Source organism: Sus scrofa, chromosome 5, assembly GCF_000003025.6.
Source record: "Sus scrofa isolate TJ Tabasco breed Duroc chromosome 5, Sscrofa11.1, whole genome shotgun sequence".
In the NCBI taxonomy this organism is placed as follows: Eukaryota; Metazoa; Chordata; class Mammalia; order Artiodactyla; family Suidae; genus Sus; species Sus scrofa.
In genome coordinates this window covers 20756868-20758554 of record NC_010447.5, presented here as the reverse complement: position 1 = coordinate 20758554, position 1687 = coordinate 20756868, and the positions used below count along the sequence as shown (strand labels likewise).

The window sequence follows — 1687 nt, the reverse complement described above, 5'->3', positions numbered from 1 at the left end:
TCATATCATTGTTGTATATATTTAGAAGATCTACAGAAATTTTTACCCTACATTTTCCAGAGTAATGACTTTTATTATATATTAATCTTTTCAAAATGATTCTTTTTGGAAGTTGACATGCAAAGCTCTCAGATACTGGATTGAAAATTAAGATATAAAAATGGCTTGAGTGGGTCTATATAGAAGCTAGGTTAAAGAAATGCTGAGAAAATTAATGTGACTCACATATATATTATTAAAAAGCAAACACAAGATTACAAGCTCCAAAAATAAACATTGTGACTGGCCCTGGTTTTGAGATGATGGTTTAAAAACATTGCATTTTGTTTTTGTTTTTTTTACCTAGTTGAGAGCAAGGCTATTCTTTTAATTGAGTCTTTAAAGGCTCTTTTAACTTGATTATTTCTCAAGGTATAAATAAATGGATTCAAAGTAGGTGAAACAGAAAAAATGAGCAGTGAAACCACTTTTTTAATAGTCACTTCTCCCTTTGCTGTAGGATTCATGTAGATGAAAATGCACGTTCCATAGGTGATGGAAACCACAATCATGTGGGAAGAGCAGGTTGAAAAGGCTTTTTTCCTTTGCTGGACAGAAGGGAACTTAAAAATTGTCTTGATGATGTAAGCATAGGACAGAACTACACAAGTGAGAGTCACATTCAGGGTCAGCACAGCACAGATTATAACCGTCTGTTCCGTGAGCCATGTGTCTGAGCATGAGATTTTCACTAAGGGAAACGCATCACAGCCGAAATGATCAAGCCTGTTAGAGTCACAGAATTTCAGATTTAAACCCAGGCTAAGTGGTGGGATTAAAACACAGAGACCAGCCATCCAACAAAAGCTGATGAGAATCCCACAGACTCTGCTGCTCATGATGGTCACATAATGCAGGGGTTTGCAGATGGCCACGTAGCGGTCATAGGACATGGCGGCCAGGAGAAAAAACTGTTATTCCACAGAGATCAGTGAAACACACTTGAATGAAACAAGCATTATAGGTAATGATCTTGTCACCTGTTGCTATGCTATATAGGTATCTGGGGATGCAAGAAGATATGAATGAGACCTCCAAGAAGGAGAAATTTTTTAAGAAAAAGTACATGGGTGTTTTCAGGTGGGAATCCACAAAGGTGAGTGTGATGATGGTCAGGTTTCCAGTCAAACTCAGCATGTAGGCTACAAATAGAAAGATAAAAATCAGAACCTGTAGCTCAGGGTCATCTGTCAGTCCCAGCAGAATGAATGTTGTTATTGTTCGGTTTCTCATCACTGACTTCTGACTTCTCAATCTGTAGGTGATATTCAGAGAAGTTTACCTACAGATTACAGACCATTTAAACTAATTTAAAATTTAATATATTTGAGATTTTATATTTAATTATATATAACATTGTACATAAATAGGTATATTTATATTTACATTTTATTTCCATCATGTCCTTAAAATTTTCCTTTGTGCCCAAGGAGATGCTGAGGAGGTGCACATTTATGGGTAGCAATAATGTCTTTTTGAGTCTTAAGAATTTTTACCTATTCAGAAATGTTATAAAAAACTGCATCCTTGAATCACCTATACTTCAGTAAAAAAAAAAAAAAAAAAAAAAGGAAAAGGATTTGCATCCTTATTTCAAGTATTTTCTTGCCACTTTGAGCTAACTGTTCTAATATAACTTGAATTCACT

The 1687-nt window shown here is 35.0% G+C and overlaps 1 protein-coding gene across 1 annotated transcript; it reads right to left on the bottom strand.

Annotated features, from left to right (window-relative positions):
- Nucleotides 278-1274, bottom strand: LOC110260844 (olfactory receptor 6C2-like). Its single transcript, XM_021093112.1, is given in 2 exon segments — nt 278-954; nt 956-1274. Coding segments are annotated over 2 exon segments (933 nt in total). The 5' UTR covers nt 1273-1274; the 3' UTR covers nt 278-338.